The sequence below is a fragment of the Hypomesus nipponensis genome, chromosome 4 (assembly GCF_054491055.1).
Source record: "Hypomesus nipponensis isolate SF chromosome 4, ASM5449105v1, whole genome shotgun sequence".
Classification (NCBI taxonomy): domain Eukaryota; kingdom Metazoa; phylum Chordata; class Actinopteri; order Osmeriformes; family Osmeridae; genus Hypomesus; species Hypomesus nipponensis.
The window spans coordinates 12,889,979-12,909,965 of record NC_140364.1 but is presented as its reverse complement, the minus strand read 5'-3'; the positions used below and the strand labels follow the sequence as shown (position 1 = coordinate 12,909,965).

At 47.8% G+C, this 19,987-nt stretch overlaps 1 protein-coding gene across 1 annotated transcript in view; it reads left to right on the top strand.

Annotated features, from left to right (window-relative positions):
- Positions 1-19,886, top strand: part of col8a2 (collagen, type VIII, alpha 2) — a 43,791-nt gene extending 23,905 nt beyond the window's left edge. Inside the window, exons 2-3 of the mRNA XM_084696732.1 lie at positions 9,819-10,030; positions 14,255-19,886. Of these exons, the coding sequence (XP_084552858.1) occupies positions 9,853-10,030; positions 14,255-16,158 (2,082 nt within the window). The 5' untranslated portion in view covers positions 9,819-9,852 and the 3' untranslated portion in view covers positions 16,159-19,886. The remainder of the gene's footprint in view (positions 1-9,818; positions 10,031-14,254) is intronic.
- Positions 19,887-19,987: the final 101 nt, after the last annotated feature.

Below are 19,987 nucleotides of genomic sequence, written 5' to 3'. Positions count from 1 at the left end.
TAGTCTTGGAGTTGGGTCAACACAACTAGGTTCAGTGGTGTTATAAGTGAGCAATCAATCAACCCAGCTCTAATGGCTGTTCAACGGTGTTCAACTCCATTTTCCACGATAATGTGTAGGGAATGATTTCTGAGCAAAGAGGGATTTTCTTAAAATCCCATCTTGTTCTGAAGAGGGTGGTTGGACAGTGAAGTGGGAAGGGAGAGGAAAGGTGGAGGAGAGAGGAAGGGTGGAGGAGAGAGAGGAAATATGGGTTTTCTTAGATGTAATGTTTTATTAGACTCAGACCCTCAACACACAGTGAGATCTGATTTGGAAAGAGAATGTTTATTGTATTTTTTTTCTGTTACATAAAGACACACAAACACACACACACACACACACACACACACACACACACACACACACACACACACACACACTGGGAATCGCACATACTTAGTAAAATATGTATCTCATCAACAAATGTCTGACTCATCCCCCCTCAACACACACACATGCTGAAAACCTGTCTTTGCGATGAGGTGTAATAGTTCACAGCACATCCGTTAGTGTCAGTGATCTGGGGTGAGGCTCCTGCCTGCCTGTCTCTCTCCCCCAGGGTCTGGAGCGCTCTCTGGGGATCTGGGTCAGGGTACAAAGGAGATATGAGGCCCTCCTGTATGTCTATCCAGACCAGATGAGTCTCACGCACTTACTAGATCCGGACCAGATCTTGAATACAAGACGTTACCTCGGTAAACCACGTTAGTCACGAACGTTGCATAATTTATGCTGTCATCGACTAATGACCTGTTTGTGATTTGTGATGTCATGGTGGGGCCTTTGGTGTTGCTGCTGGCGGTGGGTCTGACTGTCTACCCTGGTGTCTGAGCCAGGAGATAAAGATCACACAGATGTTTAGTCTTCCATCCTCCAAGTCCCTGCATTGTCTGAGCCTGTCAACCCCCTAGCTACCCAGACTTCCAGCCTTCCAGCCTCTCATCCACCCAGATGTCCAGCCTCTCATCCACCCAGACTTCCAGCCTTTCATCTACCCAGACGTCCAGCCTCTCATCCACCCAGACTTCCAGCCTCTCATCCACCCAGACTTCCAGCCTCTCATCCACCCAGACTTCCAGCCTCTCATCCAACCAGACTTCCAGCCTCTCATCCACCCAGACTTCCAGCCTCTCATCCACCCAGACTTCCAGCCTTTTTAGCCTCTCAGCCTCTCAGCCTCCAGCACAGAGGCATTTCAGCTCCTTCAGGGGGATTTGACTAAGATTTCCTGCCCCTTATTAAATTATAATCCCCTCTTTTCTCTCTCCCATTTTACGTACCAAACAGAGGTAGTTCTCTCCTCTCTCTTTTTCTCTACCAGTTGGTGTGTGTGTGTGTGTTCTGTATCCCATGCTGGCGGTGTCTGAGTGTGAGATGATTGGCATGGCACACATCTGAAGTGGGTCAAGAGGGAGATCAAAAGCTAAAGCTTTCACTCTTCCCTGTTCCTCCCTCCCTCCCTCCTTCTTTCCTCAGTAGCTTACCTCCTTTGTCTGTCCTAAATTTTCTCTTTTTCTCCGTCATCCTCTCTTTCTCTTTTTCTCCCTCTCTCCAAAGCTCTCTTTCTCTTAATCTTTTCCTCTCTCTCTCTCTCTCTCTCTCTCTCTCTCTCTCTCTCTCTCTCTCTCTCTCTCTCTCTCTCTCTCTCTCTCTCTCTCTCTCTCTCTCTGTCTCTCTCTCTCTCTCTCTCTCTCTCTCTCTCTCTCTCTCTCTCTCTCTCTCTCTCTCTCTCTCTCTCTCTCTCTCTCTCTCTCTCTGCCCCTCTCTCTCTCTCTGCCCCTCTCTCTCTCTCTCTCTCTCTCTCTCTCTCTCTCTCTCTCTGCCCCTCTCTCTCTCTCTCTCTCTCTCTCTCTCTCTCTCTCTCTCTGCCCCTCTCTCTCTCTCTCTCTCTCTCTCTCTCTCTCTCTCTCTCTCTCTCTCTCTCTCTCTCTCTCTCTCTCTCTCTCTCTCTGTCTCTCTCTCTCTCTCTCTCTCTCTCTCTCTCTCTCTCTCTCTCTCTCTCTCTCTCTCTGTGCCACCACCGGCCTGTTGTTTTATGTCACGCTCCAAGCAGAGCCGATACACACACAACCCTCCAAGGCTGGAGAGAGCCGCGGAACGTCTGACCGCCTGTTTTCACGGCCGTGTTAGACCTCTCTATTTTATTTCAATGCCTCTGAAATGTTTCACACCTCAGGAACGCTGAATTTTAAACAAACCCATGGTGTCAGCAAGGTGACTGACCACAACAGCAGGCTAGGCCAGGGCTGAAGGCATTCACTGTGGACAACTTGGCCCGAATGCTGGACTCTCAGCACTCTCTCTCTCTCTCTATCTCTCTCTCTATCTCTCTCTCTCTCTTTCTCTCACTTCCTCCCTCTCTTTCTTTCTCTCTCTCTCCCTGTCTCTCCCGCTCTCTCTCCGTCTCTCCTTCTCTCTCTCCCTCTCTATCTCATTTCCTCTTCTTCTCTCTGTCTGTCTCTCCTGCTCACTCACCAAGACATGCAGGTCAAAGTGCTGGTCAGAGCCACCCACCCACACACACACAGAGAGAGAGAGAGAGACGGTGTTCTCCACAGAGCCGGGAGACATGGCAGGGAGACAGGAGACATAACACGGCCCTGCTCACCACATCTGACCAAACACACCGCAGTGCAGCTCAGCCACACCTGAACACCCTCCGCCACGCTTCCCCCAGGAAGCGTCTGTCCAGCTGGACTCAGCTCTCTCTCTCTCTCTCTCTCTCTCTCTCTCTCTCTTTCTGTTTGTCTCTATCTCTCTTTCTCTGTGCCTCTCTCTCTCTTTCTCTCCCTCTCTCTATAGATAATACATCCGTTGACATATTACTTCCACTATCTCTCTCTCTTTTTCTATCTCTCTCTTCATTTCTCTCTGTTCCCTCGTCTTTGCGTTGTCACGTAAAATCGAGTTTCAAAGAGTGAGTGTTTGAGGGCTTCCACATAGAGACAGGAACAGGACTGTGCTTGGTCAGGTCTTTGGCAGAGCACAGTAAGTGTATTCACACCAGCGATGTGCTGTGTGTAAGGTGGAGCACTGGAGAGAAAGAGAGAGAGAGAAGAGAGAAAGAGAGAGAGAAAAGGAAAAGGAAAGAATAGGGATAGCGCAATATGAAGGGATGAGGCGAATTACAGATATTGCCTTTCCAGACCCAATTTACTTGACGGAGAGGGAGAAAGAGACATTTAGAGATTACCATGAGCTAATGACCCACTCGCTGATCCTTGTTTTCACGGTACCTTTAATTTATGACGTTCTGAAACCCTATGACAGCGATAAGCACTAAAAGCTGTACTGTACTGTATGTCACTGTAGCTTTATACAGGCTTCCCATTCAGAATGGGTGGATATACTGCTGTGGAAACCTGGAAGTAGATTGCTCTTTATGGGATTTTTTTTTTTTTTTTACTCTTTCCTTCTCTCGATTACCTAATCAGCCGGTCAGATTGAGTTTAGGTGCACCGGCAGGTCAGGAGGAAAGGTATACCGTAGCTCTGTCTGTCTGGATCTCCTCTCTCTTTTTTTTCCTTGGTTATTTTCTACTTCTCTCTCTCTGTCTCGCGCGCTATCTGGTCTTGGCAGGGCAGAGGTGAAGGTATGGCTCAGAGCGTTTGCAGACAATGCCTTCCACTGTCTCTCAGAGACCTCTCTGTGTCGTCTTTCTTTATCTCATTCTTTTTTCGTCTGTCTGTTAGTCTTCATGCCTCTCAATAGCTCTGTCTGTCTGTCTGTCTGTCTGTCTGTACGTCTCCCCCACACCCCGTCTGGGTTTGCTGTTCTTGTCAGACTCAGTGAATAATGTTGTTCTAAAACATGAAGGGGGACTGTTAACCGATGACAAACATGCAATTCTTGAACTGGTTGTGATGCATTGGACACACTCCCACAGACAAACACTCCCCACATCTCATTTGGCCGCCTCATTCTCACCGTGAGTGCATCTGGTTCTGCGCTCAGATCTCAGAGATGATGGCAGCTATGAGGTCGTCAACAATCCAAAACCCCCGTCCTCTTATTCTCTTCCAACAGCCCCCCCCACCATCTCCTTTTCCCCAGTCCCCTTCTCCACCTCTCTTCTCTCCAGCTTTACCCCCACCTCATCTCACCCTCTTCTCCTCCTCCATCGCAGCTATTCCCATCCACCCACCTCACATCAAACCCCATCTCCTCTTCCTTTCACTTACCTTTCCCTCCCTCTCTCTCCCTCCTACTACTCTCCCTGTGTCTCTCCCTCCCTCCCTATCTCTCTCCCTCCCTCCATCCTTCTCTCCTCTTTATGCCTCCCTCCCTCTCTCTCTCCCTCCCACCACTCTCCCTGTGTCCCTCCTTCCCTCCATCCTTCTCTCCCTCTCTTTCTGCCTCCCTCCCTCCCTCCCCTCTCGGAGCCTCACATCAGTAGAGTCTGTAAAATAAACACGGTGCGCTCCGCAGGTGTTTGTTCCTGAACTGATCGTGCTGTTCCCTTCTTCCCTCCTCTTCTTTCTCTTTTTCCTTTTGGAAAAGAAAAGGTGAAGCCCTCGGCCCGCTCCCTCTCTGACCCTCGCCCCTCTGCGTTCCCTCTCTTTTCCCGCCTCTGCCCTCATTCTTCTCATCTCTATTTTCTCTCCTTCTAGGGCTCCTCCACAGTCGGCAGGATTTGGTTTCAGAGTAGGCTTTGCTACCTCAGACAGTGAAGAGCCCCTTTCCTGTTCCATATCCACCGTCGTTTTCTATCTTAGGTAATGTTGCTACTTCGTTCCTTGTCCCAGCCGTGCTGCTTGGCTAAGGGAAGCGTGTGAGGAGAGAGAGAGAGAGAGAGAGAGAGAGAGAGAGAGAGAGAGAGAGAGAGAGAGAAGCATACAGAGAGAGAGAGAGAAGCATACAGAGAGAGAGAAAGATAGGGAGAAGAGAGAAAGAGGGACGAGGTAGAGAGAGAATATGAGAGAGCTTGAGGAAGGGGAATAAGATATATGGGGTCTCTAAGTCTGTGTCATGCTGAGATGGAGGGAACATTCTGGATGGCCTGGTAGGTGGGGAAAATGCCTGTGAGCAATGTCTCTCTCTCTCTCTCTCTACTTCTCTTTCTCTCTCGCTCTCTATCCCTTCGTTCTCTCCCCCCTCTCTTTCTCTTTACCCCTGGTCAGAGAGGGCTGTCTGTCAACATGTCAGTCACATACATGATCAAAGGGATCAAGTGTGGCACACAAACACACACACACACACATACACACACACACACACACACACACACACACCAGTCCCTCCACTCCCCACTCTTCTTACTGGAGTGAAGAAAATAGTATAGAGTAAGTTGTGTGTGTGTGTGTCATCTGTAAAGTGTAAACAGCTTGCGTCGTGCATCGACAGGCCCCCGACAGCAGTAAATGGATCATTTATTTCTAATTATTCTGTTGAATGGTGGAACCAGCAGGAGTGAGACTGAGAGGAACATAGGACCTCTTTTGTGGTCGCGCGCCAGGGCCAATGTTTCCCTGAGAAACACATTCACAGAGAGCGGCAATTCACCAAACCCTTCATTAGGAGTTTCCACTCGACAGCAACTGATGTGGTGACTGCAAATGTGTCATACATCACGCGTTATATATACACGTAACTTCTAAAACAGTCGCATGTATTTACACATATGCACACGCACCATTGAAGGGTCACACTATTCCCTCAGGGGAATCAATGGAAGATTATGTACACAAACAGTGGGCTAACCATGAGGTATACTGGGGACTTTCAAAGAGACCACAAACGACCACAACCTGAGTAATACGTCGCCACGGACACCGGAAAGGGTGTTACGAGCTGAGTGCCACTCAGGCTGAGAGAGGGATTACCTCATTCCGAAAGAGGTGATTCTCTAAAATAAAAACCACACACTCAATTTCCTCCTTCTACCCCCTTGCACACACACACACACACACACACCCCCATTACATAAATGGCTGCTGTGTGAGTCCCCTTCATTGCGACACACACACATTCCCTCTATTTCTCTCTCTCCCTGTGTTTATTTGCAGAAAACTATACACACACACAAACACACACAAACACACACTGTCAGAGGACTGGAAGAACAGGTGTTTCTGTCTGTTTGCAAGTTTGTGTTCTGATTAGTCTGTATGGTGTAAGCTGGCGCGCCATGTTTATTGAATTTTCAGTCAAAGCTGAGTAGTTGTGGGTACTGAAGTCCTGTCAGGACTATGAATCCATTATGTGGTGAACCTTCAGCACATGCTCTGTGATGTAGTCTGTTCTCATGTCTGTGCAAACTTTCATGGCAATTAAAACCCTTTCTGATTCTGATTCTCATGCAAGTTAGCTTCGCTTGCCTAGCTTTGGCCTTGTGTTTGTGGTCGAATTTATGCTCACCATTTGATTGTGGTTGTGGTGGAGTTGTGCTTGTACTGGATGCTGCAGCATGTGACTGGTCCAGGTGTGGTTGGCATTCGCCAGCTATGCGGTTGCAGTTCAGATTTGAACGCATGATTCTTCAGAAAGTATGTCATAAGAATAAAGTGTGACACTTTATGGTTACGTTTCTGACAGTACAATACAATATCTCTCTTTCATTTAATTTGTATATGACTGTTTATTTAGCAGAGGATTTCATCCCAAGGAACAGACAAAAGTACATTTGAACCTAGCTGACACGCTGTTGATCTGCAGTCAGATGCTGCAACCAGTGAGCTAAACTTATCCAGCACCTTGCAACTCTCTGAATCCCCTACTTCATCATCCAAGGATAGACCAGGTACATTTCATCTACATTTTTAGACTAAATGTAGAACCTAATGGTTGTTTCACCACGCTCAGGACACAGGAAATGCCCCAGTAGGCCTGTTCCTCTCTCATGAGAAGGAGACAGAGAAGAAAAACACCTTTCGTAACCTCAGCCCACTTTTAATTTCAGTAGCGGCTAGCCAGACGGAGTTCGTGCTTCGGAAGTTTCTGCTTGGCAGAGGGATGACCAGCGGGGTCTGTGTCTCGTCATTGGCTTCACCACTGGAGGCGTCTGTGGAGGATTTTGTCTTTCTGCCGGGGTCGACGGTTCTGTAAAAAAAAAAAGTGTTTGACTATGTTGACCAAGTGTGGTTCTGAGGTGAATTTGGGTGTGGGGTTTTGTGTGCAGGTTCTGTGTTTATATCAGCGTCCAAAACATGTGTTTGTTCTGTTTTGAATTTCGGTAACTGTGAACCTAAACCATGTTGGGATATACAGTATGTTTCCGTCTGCTAAGACAGCCTTTGGGTCATTGTCTGTGTCTATAAGCCATGGATGTGATCATGTAAAATAGCCAAATGTTGTTGGATAGGATTCATACGTATTTGAGTAATTGTGTGTAAGCGGGGAGCAGTTTTCAGACAAGATTGCGTAAGACTTATGTCTGCTGGGCTTGTCAAGAAACAGATTTGATAAACGGATTGTGTGGAGACAGCAGACTTGTGCGTTTGAGTCTTGACTGTGTGTGTGTGTGTGTGTGTGTGTGTGTGTGCGTGTGTGTGTGTCAGCTCTCTGATCCCTCCGAGTGTTCAGATGCTTGGTTGGATGCTGGGCAATCTGTTGCACCCGTCTAAATTACCCCCAACTCAAAACCACACACCCCCAGACCAGCCAGTCAGCCAGCCAGCCAGCCAGCAAACACTGGGCTGTCTTCTCTCCAGCTCTCTGTTTTTCTCCCTCTCTCTTTCTCTCTCTCTCTCTCTCTCTCTCTCTCTCTCTCTCTCTCTCTCTCTCTCTCTCTCTCTCTCTCTCTCTCCCTCTCTGTCTCCCTCTCTCTATCCCTCTCTCTTTCTGTCTCTTATGATCTTGTTTTTCCTGGAATGGTCATAGGCTCCATATAGTGTGTAGTGAGAGGAAGAGAGTATTTTTCGTCGGGTGCTGACACAGATTCCACAGGCGATCGCACGCACACACACACACACACACACACACACATACACACGCGAGCATACAAACACACAGCAGTCATACAACGCAGAAGTGACTAATTGCAAAAAGCTTGCTTATGGCTTTGAGATGCACATCCATACAAGGTTGTAAAATAAGAGTTTAATCGCCAAACCATGTGCTCACATGAACAGAACAACCACAGAGAGAGAGAGAGAGAGAGAGAGAGAGAGAAAGAGAGACAGAGACAGAGAGACAGAGAGAGAGAGAGAGAGAGAGAGAGAGAGAGAGAGAGAGAGAGAGAGAGAGAGAGAGAGAGAGGCTACAGAGAACGTCCAGACTTTCACACATGGTTGCTGAGTGAACATCTTTTAACATTCCTAACACCGGGATATGATTGGACCCCAACACATGGGGCCCAAATGTCCTGAGTCTTGAGCCAGGTTCCACAAGGAACCAACTAGAACCCTAACGAACAACCGTGCCCACACAACCTCGAAACTTTTGTGACGGAAACAATCACGCCATTTTAGTCAGACGTAAACACGAACCCCGTCACCTCGAAGCCCAGGCCAACCATTGATAAAGATGAAAACAGTGTGGTAGCCAGTCACTTAATGAGAAACGTTTGACATTGAATCTGGAAGGTCTTGGGGTCTCATTGCCTTGGCTAAACTGAGAGGTACACCCTGCCATCCAGAAAAAATATCAATAAAAAAAACACAAGTGCTACACCAACAATAGTTCCAAGTCTGTGCGTCCACGGGCCAAACCACTATAAAGTCGCGATGCGAGTGCCAACGTGAGGTCATCGCTTCTTCAGGTCAGTCCACCGAGAACAATAAAGAATGGAGAGATGATGAAAAAGGAGTGAGATCCAGTGACGAGTAGGAGCCTGATGAGTAAATAAAAAAGATGAAATGAAAGAATGAAATTGGATACAATAAAGGGCAGGCTGTGGGGGCCCAGTGCCGGTCCTTTCTATAGGTGACATAGGCGGCTGCCTAGAGAGAGAGAGAGAGAGAGAGAGACAGCTGCAGGAGCTGAGATGCTTGAGGGGAGCTGGTGGGTTTGTGTGCCCAGAGAGGAGCTCTGCTGTGGGGGTGAAACTAGCAGGGTAGAAGCCTCTTCCACCTGGCTCCTGGATAAAGAGGATTCACAGTTAAGTAGTCACATACTATACATGGATCAGTAACACACACAAGTGTTACCAAGAACAATGCGTTGGAATGGGTAGGGGATCTGGATGGAAGGCTCTCTGTGTTTAGGCCCTATGTGAATAGCAAACTCAGCCACACACGCACATACGCTCATGTACACATGCACACCACCTTTTAAACGGTTTCCCTCTTGCACCTGACCAGGGTTGTTCAAATATTTGGTGTTGGTAACATGAGGAAGAAGTGATCATTGCTTCCTGTGGTAAATTAAAGTCAACAGCTCCAGCTGTCACCTACTCTGGCAGGTCAAACACAGCACCAGCCAAACACACACCTGCCCAGCCTAGCTCTGGCACCTGGGTGGGTCCAGGTCCAATAACACACACACACACACACCTACACACACTCACCTACACACGCACACACCTACACACACACACTTCATCATCTTGCTACCAAGAAAAGCTGGACTTTTAACTATCCAAACTCCCCTCTGCAGAGACATATATTACCAGGTTGTCAGAAATACATTCCCCAGATTTTACCCACAAACCTCTCTTACCCAGGATGGACCTCCCTCATTCGACATGTCCTGATGCCCTAAACCTCTCTTCCTGCCTTTCCCCTCTCCCCCTGATGTGTAGTTAACCAGCAACGCCCTGCATTCACACGTTGTCCTACAGTAACCCTGATGAACCTCTCTTCCCCTCTCCCCCCTCTCCCCCCTCTCCCCCCCCCCAGCGTGTCGAGGCTGGAGCCAGGGAGGCTGACCACCATGCTGGAGCCAGGGAGGCTGACCAACATGCTGCTCGCTCCCGTCTGCGTGCTTCTGATCCTGGGGGGCCGCGCCCTGGGCGGAGGCTACCCCCCCATGCCCCAGATGAAGTACATGCAGCCCATGATGAAGGGACCTGTGGGACCGCCCTTCCGGGAGGGCAAGGGACAGTACCTCGGTGAGTGACGACAGTGACCTGGTGTTACGGCTGTGTCCGCTGCACGCCACCCCCCCCCCCCCCAGGCTTCAACGCACAACCTCGGTCATACTGTAACGTATGTACTGGATGTGTGAGGGAGGGAGGGAGGGAGGGAGGGAGGGTGGGAGAGAGAGAGAGAGAGAGAGAGAGAGAGAGAGAGAGAGAGAGAGAGAGGGAGAGAGGGAGAGAGGGAGAGAGAGAGAGGGAGAGAGGGAGAGATGGAGAGATATATTTTTTGTTTAACTTAGATTGAACCCTACATAGCAGTTCCCACCTTCTGTAATCCAAGATAGATCTGAATGCCTACGAAAAAATCAGATGAGCCCTGAGCTCGGTAGCTTTTACATGCCGGGGGTCCAGTTCTGGCCACGTCAGCAGGAAAAGTGGGTCAAGGAGAAAACAGGAGGAGGTGAGAAAGAGCTTTAAGGAAAGAAGAATGAGGGGTTTGGGGGCAGAGAGACAAGCTGCGGGACGATGAGATGTAAGGGAGACTGTTGTGTGTGTTTTTGAAATGGATGAACTGAAATGGAGACAAACGAGTAATCACTTCCCCATCCCGCAAAAAGCCCACCCTCCTTCCTTCCAGAAGGAAAGTCACACACATGACATCCTTTATCGTACACAGACTGGGATACAAGCTCAGCGATTTGATTACAATGGTTCACATGTGTAAGATGTAAACTCTAAACATAAGCAAACCAACGGTCCTCTTCCATAATGTTTTAAAAATGGTGGGTTCAGCAGTGGTTCTTCCACGACATCCAGCCAACACACTGTGCTTGGGCTGGTCGGACGTGAGACTTCACATACAACACTCACAGCTACACTGAGCGGTTTATAAACTGTGACACACATCATACACACAGCAACTGATCATTTCTCAAGTCAACAGATGCTGTGGAATGACCTACCCCCCCCCCCCCACACACACACCCCCAACTACCCCCACTGTGGCTCATGATCACACGACAGACAAATGGAGTTGTGCAGCAATGCCTGTGGTTTCATTGTCCTTCTTGGCCGGTAAGCGGACTGGCTGGCTGGAGAGTGTGGCTGGGTCCTGGACTCCTGCTCTGGCTGTTCTGAGGAGCCTGGCCAAGAGTCCCTAGCAGACCTTGGCAGGCCTTCACCTGGGCTGTGGCCCACCTGGATGCTGTTACCAGAGGTTTTGACGTCGGAGACGGCCGTCCGGGTTCTGTGTTTGTGTTTGAGAAAGCACGGGACAGAGAGGGGGGAGAGGAGGAGGGGTGGAGGATGAGACAGGGAGGAGGGGGGAGAGGAGGGGGGGTGGAGGACGAGACAGGGAGGAGGGGGGGAGAGGAGGGGGGGTGGAGGACGAGACAGGGAGGAGGGGGGGAAAGGAGGAGGGGTGGAGGACGAGACAGGGAGGAAGGGGGGGAAAGGAGGAGGGGTGGAGGATGAGACAGGGAGGAGGGGGGGGAGAGGAGGAGGGGTGGAGGATGAGACAGGGAGGAGGGGGGGGAAAGGAGGAGGGGTGGAGGACGAGACAGGGAGGAGGGGGGGGAAAGGAGGAGGGGTGGAGGACGAGACAGGGAGGAAGGGGGGGAAAGGAGGAGGGGTGGAGGACGAGACAGGGAGGAGGGGGGGGGAGAGGAGGGGGGGTGGAGGACGAGACAGGGAGGAGGGGGGGGAAGGAGGGGGGATGGAGGACGAGACAGGGAGGAGGGAGGGAGAGAGAGGGGGGGTGGAGGACGAGACAGGGAGGAGGGGGGAAAGGAGGGGGGGTGGAGGACGAGACAGGGAGGAGGGGGGGGAAAGGAGGGGGGGTGGAGGACGAGACAGGGAGGAGGGGGGGAAAGGAGGGGGGGTGGAGGACGAGACAGGGAGGAGGGGGGGAAAGGAGGGGGGGTGGAGGACGAGACAGGGAGGAAGGGGGGGGAGAGGAGGGGGGGGGAGGACGAGACAGGGAGGAGGGGGGGAGAGGAGGAGGGGTGGAGGATGAGACAGGGAGGAGGGGGGGGAGAGGAGGAGGGGTGGAGGATGAGACAGGGAGGAGGGGGTCATGTCTTGTGCATGCACGTGTTGTGTGTGTGTTTGTGTGTGTGTGTGAGAGAGAGAGAGAGAGAGAGAGAGAGAGAGAGAGAGAGAGAGAGAGAGAGAGAGAGAGAGAGAGAGAGAGAGAGAGAGAGAGAGAGAGAGAGAGAGAGAGAGAGAGAGATGTGTTTACTCAAGAGAGCGTAATTAGGTTTTTGGTGGTTTGGTTTCACATAAAGTGCAGCTAAACAAAGTCACAATCAGTGATTCCTCGGCTATGGTTCCTTAACCAAAGTTGCCTGCGGCTGTAGTAGTCTAACAAAACTTGTAGATTTTCTGTCGTTTGAACATGAACCCCCACCTCAAACCAATTGCCCCCCATGACAAGGTCATATATAATAAGTTACTGTGAAATTATGTTTGACAAAATCACATTCCTACTGTAAAATTCGAAAAGAGCTTGGATTAGCCCACATGCAGTAGCTATGTACAGGCCCATCTCAACCTTGTAGCTATGAAATAGGAGAGTTCTGAAAGTAGTCAAGCAATGGGTCTTTACTACCACCTAGTGGCCATAAAGCACCACCACATGTTAGGCAAATGTTTTCGTATTTCCATAGTAAATCTGCTGCGCACATTTTTGGCACTTGCATTTGTTTCCTACATTTTGTTACAATCGAAGTTAACATTAAGGTCAGTGTTAATGGGCTCAAAATTAAGTAAGAATTTTGAAAGAAAGAGTTTTACTTTCGGTTTTCCTCACTGCTGAACAAGTGAATACCAAGTGCGGTCAATCACTGTCCCTGTTCTAAGCTATAGATCCCACAGTCAGGCCATGGGTTACAGGCCCTAACCCAGTAACTAGATTGTGTCCAGGTCTGTATACTGGACTCTGTAATCCACTTCTATGCCGTAATGTCTTTGGAAATCAGTGTATTACCTATTGTAGTGCTCCATTCCATCTTTACTGTGTTGGAAGAGGAAAGGTGCAGCAGGAGAAGGTGTTTTCAGCTTGGTCTCGGGTCTTGTCCTGATGAATGGTTGATTGATAGATCGCTGGATCCACAGTGGGAGGAGATGAGGAGACAGAGGGAGGGAGTGTGGTCAGCCACGTGGCTGATGAGGTGCTTGATTAACCCACGTAGGAGCAACAGGTTGTCCAGTTTCAGGTGATGGCCTTAGGGATCCAAGAACAGTCGTGACTAGCACTGCAGAATGACAAACACAGTATATATGTTGCAATGCGTTTTTACAGTATGTCTATCGATTATACACTGATTGGCTGAAGGTCCACAGATTTCTGTGGACTCGCATACTGTGGTGCACAGTAGTTACTTTGGACTGAACCATTATTAATCATTCAAGGTCCACTGCAAGTTGCAAACTTTGTAAGTGATAATATGTTAACTTTGCCATATCTCCCAGGGCAATACTCTATTCACCTCCACACAGAGTTCTACAAAGGACAGCTTGACCTTTCAGGGAGAGTTTTCCGTGTTGCTTATACACAGTTGTTCGCTGACTGTAGCACTGCCTGACCTTCCTCAAGGCCTTGGAGTTTAAGAAACACATTTTTATCGTGAAAAATCGAGCTCACGGTTGAAACGTTTTTTTTCTTCCCAGGCCCTACGGTACATGACACTTTAAGACATGAAAGGCTGTCATGCTCACTTGTGACAATGTGTTTTGAAGGATAAGAATGTTTTATCAGCAAGATTTCTAAGGAAGGAATCTTTCAAATTTAAACCACAAAACGTGTCTTTAAAATGAGAATATGATCTTGTCCAACTACTGTAAAAGGCTAGGCTGTAGAAGAAGAGAGACAATGGGAGATATCCAACACTGTGAACAGGTTGCTAGGGTTGATAAAGTAGGCGAACACTTGCATTGAAGAGGTTTAATTGCATCATGCATTCCACAGAGGTCAATGGTTGTTACAAACATTCATCTGGTGTCCTTTTCATCTTCTTCCATTGTCTGGCAGTGTGCTGCTGAAGGATTTAGCTATGCATACTGGGATGGGATGAAAGGGAGACAATTTATGACTGCAGGTTCAGTTCTGACGTACACAACCCCCAGATCTTCATCAATGGAATTGTTTCATTTTTATATAACACAAATCCAGAATGGAATGAAAAGGAGGACTGGTAAAATGTTGAGTGTGGAGTGGATGAACGGGTCATGAGAGTATGTAATTTCCTCCTACAGACATGCCACCCATGCTGGAGGTAAAGGGGGAACCTGGGCCCCAAGGAAAGCCCGGACCGCGGGGCCCACCAGGGCCAGCAGGACTTCCAGGGAAGCCAGGACTGGGAAAACCAGGCCTGAACGGTCAGCCTGGCCCTCAGGGACCTCCCGGCTTTCCCGGCATCGGGAAGCCTGGACTTCCAGGTCTTCCTGGGAAGGTAGGGCTGAAGGGGATGCCTGGGAATAACGGTGAGGTGGGTCTCAGGGGTGAGCCAGGTCCCAGAGGCCTTCCAGGACAGCCAGGTCTCCCTGGTCCTGCCGGCCTGTCACTGAGCGGCAAACCTGGGCTTCCTGGTGGAAGAGGCGTCCCTGGTTCTCGTGGAGAACCAGGGCTTAAAGGTGGACCTGGGTCCCCTGGAGATCGTGGGCTGAAGGGTGAAAATGGCAACGGGAAGACAGGCTTGCCAGGACCCAAGGGGCCAATTGGGCTCAGGGGCCTTCCTGGGCCTCCTGGTAACCCAGGCTTGGGTAAACCTGGACTTAATGGGATGCCTGGGCCTTCTGGTCCAAAAGGAGACCAGGGACTTCCAGGTGAACCAGGAGAGGCAGGGGAGATTGGTGTCCCAGGACTTCAGGGCCAGCCTGGGCCAGTTGGATTGGGAAAGCCAGGTCTGGATGGTTTGCCTGGAGGACCAGGTCCACTTGGGCCAAAGGGTGAGCTTGGACCAAGGGGCGCTCCAGGGTTTCCTGGGACACCTGGCTATGGCAAGCCTGGTCTGGGGGGGCAGAAAGGAGACAAGGGCCCCGCGGGGTTACCAGGCCTGCCCGGGGACAAGGGGGAGCCAGGGATGGAGGGCCAGCCAGGTGACCTAGGCCCAGATGGACAGCCAGGACCCCCAGGAATACAAGGCCCTATGGGGCTTCCAGGAAAACATGGTATGCCCGGTATGAAAGGAGAGTTTGGCCCCCAGGGGCCCCCAGGCCAACCAGGGCTCAGAGGGGACCAAGGCCCCAGTGGGTTGTCTGGAAAACCAGGCATACCTGGAGATAAAGGCCTGCCTGGCCCTAATGGGGCTTTAGGCAAACCAGGACCCAAAGGTGAGGCGGGGCATTTAGGCCTGCCAGGGAACCCTGGCCTGACGGGATCTCCCGGGTCTAAAGGGGAGACTGGCTTTGTTGGTTCTCCAGGACCCAGGGGTCAGTCAGGGATCCCAGGTCTCCAGGGGCCTTCAGGGCCCATGGGACCCCAGGGTATCCCAGGCCTGAAAGGTGAACCAGGAATGACAGGCATGCCAGGTGTAGGAAAGTTTGGAGAGAAGGGATTGCCTGGTCCTCAGGGTCCCCCAGGAAAGCCTGGCAATGCTGGACTTAACGGAAACCCGGGCCCACCTGGCCCTCCTGGGCCCCCAGGAGCTCCCGGAAATGGCCAGACCAGCGTGGCTGGGCTGACGGATTCAGAGCTGGGTGGGGATAAAGTACCAGATGGAATGAATAAACCCCAGTTTGGTCAGGGCGGTCTCTCTGCCACACTAGCACCTGCCTTCACCGCCATCCTCACGACACCCTTTCCTCCCTCTGGCATGCCCATCAAGTTCGACAGGACCCTATACAACGGGCAGAACGCTTACAACCCCACCACCGGTATCTTCACCAGCCCTCTGTCCGGCGTCTATTACTTTGCTTATCACGTGCACGTAAAGGGAACCAGTCTGTGGGTGGCGCTGTACAAGAACAATGTTCCCGCAACCTACACCTACGACGAGTATAAGAAGGGCTACATGGACCAGGCGTCCGGTAGTGCCGTGCTCGAGCTGAAAGAGAGCGACCAGGTCTGGGTCCAGATGCCCTCGGATCAGGCCAATGGCCTCTACTCAACTGAGTATATCCACTCGTCCTTCTCAGGGTTCCTGCTTTGCCCCACATAACGCCACGGTGCCATCCAGCCAACTTCCAGGGTGCCCCCTTAGAGCTCCTAACCACCCCCCCCCCTTAAAAAAAACACCTTGCGACAGTAACAGAGTAACACTAGTGTCAACACCCTCATCCTCACAACAACGACAACAGGAAAGACTTTGTGAACGAAAGATGAGAAGAGTTAGAAGGCAGGAGAAGGGTACTTCATGCTGTGTTCTGTATTTTAGCTCTTTCTTTCAAATGTCTGGTTTGGTTTGTGTTTTGATGTTGTTTTTTTTTAGCTTATATTATTATAATTATTATTATTGTTATAATTTTATTATTATTATTTTGTCCTTGTTAACGATATTGTTGTTGTTGTTTATCAGATTCAGACTATTAAGTGCCTTACTTTGCAATGTGTAAGTAACAGTTATTAGACCAACCCATGTGACTGCACATCCTGTCTGTCTACTCTGACACCGACAGGATGACTTCGTTGGACCCTGGGATTGATTAATTCCCCCTGGCTGCAGTCACTTCCTGCACAAAAACATTTATTACCAAGTGTGCCTTCCAAAATCTATTATTTTCAAAGTCCCAGTCTTCAAAATAGAAACATGTAAACAACACAAACACCAGATATCCAGTGCAGTCAGCAATAAACAAAGCATTTACACAATTTCACTTTCTGAAACCACAGTATCAAAACAACATATTGTACAGTTGTGATGACCTATTTGTCTATTGTTCAAGATATATTTTGGTGTTTTTAACAGTTGACTTAAAGTCATCTGTAGGGTGCTAATCTTACTGTTACTGGAAGGCAACCATTTCTGTTCATGGATATAACTTGATTTTCACCTAATGTAAGGTTCAAAAATATATGAAGACAATTTAACATCATTATCTTATGATGTTATTATAAAAAGTCGACTTTCCTCTTACCCCCATGAGAGAATATTAAAATGAAAATACAAAGAAATCCATTATATTGTATACATATAAACAGACAAATGAAAGGACTGTGAATGTCAATGTATAATATAAATGACTACATTGAAGTACAGATACAAAAAGTGATGGTTAATGGACAGAAAGCATAGACCAAATGTGTGTGGATTGACGCTTATATTTTGTTTTATCAATCCAATCAATATTCCAATTTCCAGCATGAACAGCAGCTTCCATCACATGCAGCTTCGGTCACACATGCATACCGATGACGTCACCGCTTTGTGTTAGTCAGTGCTGATAGAGACAGAACAATCAAAACACTCTGGCGTTCATATTACATGTATCTAGTACACACCCTGTGTGAAAGCATGCTTAAACATGTCTGCTCTTGATCCAAACTGCAGGCATGAGTCAGGAATGTAATATTGGCAACTCACCTGAGACAATCTAACCTTCCAAATGTTATTGTTGAATGATAGGCATAATTGGTGTGGAATTAAAAAGTAAAACATCAACAGAAATCCGCAGAATATTTATTGCTACGCCATCTCACTGTATGGTTTGTGGGCAACAGCAATCTGTAGAGATCACACAGTTACTCCTTCACTCAACTGAACAAACAAAAATTATCCAAGAGTGAAAAAAGTCTAAATGGATGACTTATTATTTGATGGAACACCTCTGGTTTCAGAGACAGGATGTATAGACCAGGTCCTCTGAATAACATTAAACAGTCAAGTTAGTTCTTGGATGATGAACAAAGTCTGTACCTATGAATAGTAACTGTCACAGACCGGCGGTTGTGAAACGCACATTGCATAACCTTTCACAAGCATCTGTCAGATTTCCGGGAGATTTGTTAGGACAAAGGTGAGGGTTTGTTTGTTCTTCCATCGCTGTGGGCTAAAGGCAGTGACCTCGGACGCATCCAAGATGTGTGTGAATGTACATGTGTGTCAGTGTTCTGTACAGTATGACACGTCTGCCAGATCTTTTTGTCTCTGTCCCTTTGTTTGTGTGTCGGATTGTGTGTAGAAGTGCCTACCGCCTCCACCATGTGCCCACACATCAGCTCAGCACTTGGGTGATAATGATCCTCGAGAGAATAGTGACTACAAATGAGAAGGTATTGCTTAGTTCCTACAACAGTCATGACCTGAATATGGCGTTGCTTTTTTCTAGAGAGGTTGGTTTGGGTGTATAATTATATTCTGGCCTTAGCTTTACAATTAGAGTAGAAACAGTGTTTTTCTAAAGTGAGGAAGCGATGAAAGATGAGACGGTTGACTAGAGAGAAGAAAATACAGAAAAACTGTTTTCAAAGTGAGAAGTAATATGTATGGAAAAAAACATTCTGAACAAAAATGTACAAATGAAGGTTAATCACTGACACTGGCAGGTTAGGTCTGGCCTGTGTCAAATTATAAAAAAAATGTTTTTGTTGCGCAATAACTCGATGATGGAGTTGGTAGATAATAGGATACAAGGTAAACCATCTGGAATCCATAGACAAGCTTACTATCAAACACCGTAAACTTAAGGTAGCAGAAAATGACAAATAGGCAGATTATTCTTGTGATGGAAGAGGTCTTGAATTGTGCCTTTTTTTAAGCACTGTTGGGACCCAGACATCAGCACCCTCCAATCACACTACCCCTTAGAACTATCTTGCTCTGGAATTTTTCGATGGACTTTTGTAAACCTAATCAAGATCAATGTGTAACATAACATCAAACGTTCCATTCTTATTATACGTCATAGCTTAATTTGAAACATTAACCAAGTTTTTCCTCAATAAAACATGATAACCATCCTTCAAAGATAAGTAGAAAACATTATATGCCCTACTCTGCAATAATTCCATCATGAAGCAGTGTTTACATTGTAATGTAGCTACAGTTCCAGATAGGCTCACGTTCTCTCTTTCTGTTTCTCTGTACAATAAAAATGATGTAAATCAAACTTTAAGTTAAAAACATACAATTGAGTAGTATGACCTCAAGTCAAACTGTATTTTTATGTTCTCTCACTGGTCTCACCCTGGCTTTCTCTCTCTTAACATGAATATACCTAGAGCAAAGTTTGTGTATCAATATTGTTGTGTGAGGCTACTAGACGATTTAAGGCTTGTTCTTGTTGTGTACTGTTGCCCTTTTATTGTCAGTTACACATGACTGTTAGTCTCCATTCTCAGTCTCCATCATATCTGACAATGTCACTTGGTTGCCGTGTTTGCCATTTGTGCTAATCATTTTTAACAAGTGTCATGAAGATTCAGTGTGCTGTCCTGATCACAAAACTGCTTTGACTTGTTTTCTATTCATTGATGAAAAAAGAACAAAAGACATAAAAAAAAAAAACTATAAGCCTTTCTTCGGTTTTTTAAGGGATATTTGTTTGTTATAGTTGAGAAAATACAAACGGCCATTCCCATTTGCACATGAAAGTTAGGAAGATGTATTTATACATTTATGATAATTTTACAGGAATGCCAAAACCGACCACCGAAGCCTAGAACGTATACATGGTATTCAACAGCATTGATGAGTTAAGAGCATTTAGAACATGTAGTTAGCATTCTAGCATTGTTTGTGAAGGATTGTTTGTGGACTTCATGTTCTTTTGTGTAATGTACAATGTATCAACCTATAGGATTTTTGTTGTTGTCTTGTAGATGGCTATTGCGTGCACTCTATGCAATAGAATTTGGGTATAAAATGCACTCTTTTGATTGAAAATGTTTTGTCTGCTTCTACAGTACTTGATTGTATTGATACCACATCAATAAAGACTTTCTTGTACACCTCTGTGTCTGTTTTATTTGTATAGTTCATACATTCACTTGTTAATGTTTGGTCAAATACATTTTTAAAAAGCCCCATTGGCTCAGTCATAAATGTAGGT